At 36.7% G+C, this 4255-nt stretch overlaps 1 protein-coding gene across 1 annotated transcript; it reads right to left on the bottom strand.

The window, feature by feature from the left end:
• Positions 1 to 367: 367 nt before the first annotated feature.
• LOC100572699 (tubulin polyglutamylase complex subunit 2-like) lies at positions 368 to 2883 on the bottom strand. The gene is made up of 4 exons (XM_003240215.4): positions 2802 to 2883; positions 2047 to 2214; positions 776 to 1239; positions 368 to 544 (listed from the first exon to the last, which is right to left on the bottom strand). Exons 1-4 carry the CDS (start codon positions 2881 to 2883, stop codon positions 368 to 370), a joined length of 891 nt encoding a protein of 296 aa, XP_003240263.1.
• Between the last annotated feature and the right edge of the window lie 1372 nt (positions 2884 to 4255).

The raw sequence follows: 4255 nt of genomic DNA, 5'->3' as shown, positions 1-4255 counted from the left end.
TTTCAGCGTTGTTCCGCTGGTGCGGTGCCGCCGGACGCGACGAAAGCGCTGGAGGTGACGGGCAGCGGGCAACCACGGCACGTCGGCGACGAACACTGCATGATGAAGGGGGGAACGGGGAACATTTATTGTATAACACTGCGGTCACTTCTGCATTAGCGCGCGATAATCATAATATATAAATAAGGTATACTCATTAGTGGTAATATGGGTACAGGTATGTTGGTGTTAATAATAATATTAATGCAAAAAATGCTGTGACGTTACAACTTGTATGATTCATTTTTTTCAAACTATTTCGCTTTATTATATTAACTGTTAGTTAAATAAAATTAACCAATAAATAACTCAGTTCAAGCTGGAACTCTTATTTGTTTGCATTTTTTTTACTTTTGGACATTTTGAACATGGTTTTTAAAATACAAGGATCAATGTGGTTTAGCGATATGCTATCTGTGGTAGACTGTTCATCGTCGTCCAATTGGCCAATTGCAGGAACTCGATTGGTCACGTTCAATTGAGGGGCCACCAAATTCATGAAAAACTGAAAATCAAACAAAAGTTGTTTTATTCTGTATAAGTGTTCAATATTGTACAACTTAATAAGTTATAAGTAGGTACTCAGAATCATAGACTATAAGGTATAATATCTGAGTATAACAAAACTGTAAATATTATATGGACTGTGTAAAAGAAAAATAGAAATTACGTCAACGCGGTTAACAGCTGCAGTTAAAAATAAATGATAGGTGGGTAATAATTTACACGAACCCACCTCGCCGATTGACGTGAGTCCCATGTCGGTGAACTTCAGTTGCCAGTGGGGCAGGCCCATGTGCACCAGGGCCTTTCGGAAGTAGTTGCTGAAGTTTGGGGCGAGGAAGTGCCACCGGTACGAGGTGTCCAGCAGCCAGACCGACGCTCCGTTGGGCTCTTCGCGCGGATGCTCTTCGGGTCGGCTAGCCGCCGCCGCCCGGCCGTCGGGGTACACCAGACACACTTGGCCCACGTCCGGGATCGAGTCCAGCTCGAATATCTTTGAGTTCTCCGTGAAGTCCGGTGTGTTCCTGTCGGACAGCCGGTCCAGCAGCTGCAGGTCACGCATCACGTTCACATTGACCGTGTCCGTATTGACGTCGCACAGCCGGACCAGATCGGACAGCGGGTTCACGGTGATGTTTCCGATGGGCAAGTTGGACGCGCCGCCGATGGCAGCAGCCGTCACGTCAGACGTGATGCCTGCGAGGTGCATACGTCTACTGGTATTGCGAAGGTGACAAGATGAGAAATAAACATAACCTATCTCTTATAACCGTTGGTTCTAAATGGAAAGAAAAAGATACGTAGCTAGTAGCTATGTACATAGATATATGTACCTACTATTTTCATCTAATTATTCAATTCATAATGCTTTTATTATATTTTTATCTAAATAATAAATTATTATTCCCACGACACAAATTGTGAATATGCATATTATGATGACATAATACCATGGTCCTCATATAATTCTAAATTATGAATGGATGCATAGTTTTTGTATTTCCCCAGAATATAGATTATGAATCTATCATCATTAAATTTTTTTAAAAGATAGTTAAGTCTACAGCACGAATGCACGATTGCAAACTTTTCTTTTTTTGAACTGAATAATCGGACGCTTACACGATGCGATTATAGGAACGTAATATGCAAAGTAAGTTATAATAGATAATGAGTTACCTACATGGCTATATAATATGTTAACGAACAGTAAGTTAATGATGATTTGTTGTCAACTATAACTTCTAAACCTGTAATTGGGATGCAAAATGATGAAATAATTCTTGAGGGAATATGTTAAAACTATTACCTACGAATACAAACGATTTTAATAGTTTAAAAAAATACACATATTATGTTCCTATAATAAAATAATGAATAATAAAGTATTATAAGAGAAAATAATATTTTATTTGGTGCGCAATCGGTCTATGATATTACAGGTCAAAAAAGGTTTAAGTGCCGCAATCGTGAACCGTATTTTAGGGATATCTAAATAGGTACCTTCGACTCTGTACGACCAAGTCAACTTGAACCCGTCGCACGATGCATAAAACGACCTGAGGTCATCCGGTAGCAGACACGCGTTCCGGTGCTCCCACAAGCCTATTTTGGCCTTGTCACACGGCAGACTCTGTTTGACAGTTACGTTTCTCACTCCGGCAGTGTTCTCTGCAACAAATCAAACGGATTGAAATCGAAAATAAGAGGGTATATTATAATTTAAAAGTCTGTTTCGTCATTCGCGCTCATCTTATACCCCGCTGCAGCAAACGAGAAATCGTCCAATCGGCGGTCGCGGCACCGCATGTAACACACTAGAACCCGACTTCGTCCTTGAAAAAACGACCAAATATAAAATACGGTGCTGTAACAGGTGTATTTTGATTTTACCAGCATAACTACTATATAGTTTAGGCTATACCAAGGGCGTAGGAATTTGTCAGGGTGAGGCAATATATTTTAATTGTTCAACTTTTTGTTTCACTGTCCGATTAGCTTTGTTAGAGACATGTTTTCTTTTATATATTATACCAGCCGACCCGTTACAGCTTTGCTCGTGATTGGTTGTTTATTTTGCCTTCAGACGATGCTATGTATAATTTTTATTCAAATGTTATCGTTTAATGTGATCGGCAAGTAAATATACAAAACGGTTAGAGAGGGAAAGCGAATACAATAGCGACAGTAAAATATAAGTTATAACGATAGGAAATCGTATTTTAATGCTTTGTGCTCTGCAGGCTTTCGAAACTCACCGAGAACGGTCAACAGACCCAGAGTGAGTTGGTCGTTGAACAAATCCGAAGTGACCAAATCCAGCTTATTGTTATTGGCCATGTCGCAGAAGACGTGCGGTCGAGCTGCAGAGACAGCAATAATTTTTACAGCTTTACTATAGGTATCTATGCACAGACGTAAGTACAGTTATTATTGGCTGTGTGGGTTGTTAGGCAACGACACTATAATATCGCACTATATTATGTAACATAAAATGAAAAAATACACTTTAACCATTCTAAGTTTCCATGTAATAAAACCATGCGTCTGCGCCTAAGTTGTCCGGTGCGTATACTACTTAATTTGAAAGTGTAGAGATAGTCGTATCATGAGACCAGGAACTTTTTAGAAGTTAATGTAGTAGGATTGTATACTAAACTAGGGAAATATAATATTTCTTAATTTTGACGGTTTCCCTAAAACCAATGAAAAAAATCTACAAAATAAATAAGTTGCATTTAATTGAATATACCTTTAGATATGGTTGATATTTTGATATTTTATTGAAAAGAAATTTAAAAATTCCAAAAATCCAAAACATTTTTTACAGTTGAAAGTCTATTAGTAAAAATTGTCTTTTTAAACCTAAGCGATAATACTGAAAATTATAATTTTAATGAAATGTGTAGTATTGTAAATATAAAATTATTATGTTCTTACTAACAGCACAATAGATAATTTTACATATGTACTATCATCTCGTTTTATCTCACGACCCTTCGCTGCGGGAGATATGATTGTTTGACCCATGAGAATAATAGTTAGATAAATACGAACTTGTTTACCTCCATTAGGCTGAAAATAAATAAAACATGAATATTTTCAATTTCAATGATCTACTGAATTCCGTGTTATTAAATGTGATTTTTTTCTAAAATATGATATTGAATTTAGTAACGTAACAAGCTGAAGTTCTAAAACTAATCAATAACAAAATAAATTAAATATAAATGAAACGCAAGGAACTTTTTTAATAGCTTAATAACATACAGGCTTTGATAGTAATTCAACTGAACTATTGAAGGTAGCCCACATGTGAGGGCTGTCTTCAGACTTATTCTCTTCATCAGGAACATGTGTAAGATATGACCAAAACGTAGCATCAAGTTGTGCTGCTGGCTAAATGCGTTTATGTATCTGATGGAATAATATAATGTCTTCGGCAATTTTATCAACGACAACTACTCGCTCGATCTTAAAACACAACATTATAGATTAACTCAATTGTATGTTTAAATTGTAATTTAACAATTAGTATAAAAATATTTAAAATATAAATTTATCAATGTATAATATCAAACAGTGACATTATTTCTGGCCAATATGTATGTTTCAAAGAAGCATTTGTGGCAGCAGCTCTTATCAGCTCACCCCAATTAGTCTCGGCGGTTTGAACATTTTTTTTTAGTACATTGTAGTAACTGATCTTTTC

Source organism: Acyrthosiphon pisum, chromosome A1, assembly GCF_005508785.2.
Source record: "Acyrthosiphon pisum isolate AL4f chromosome A1, pea_aphid_22Mar2018_4r6ur, whole genome shotgun sequence".
Lineage (NCBI taxonomy): Eukaryota > Metazoa > Arthropoda > Insecta > Hemiptera > Aphididae > Acyrthosiphon > Acyrthosiphon pisum.
Note: the sequence above shows the minus strand (reverse complement) of the source record. Positions and strands in the feature narration are given on the sequence as shown.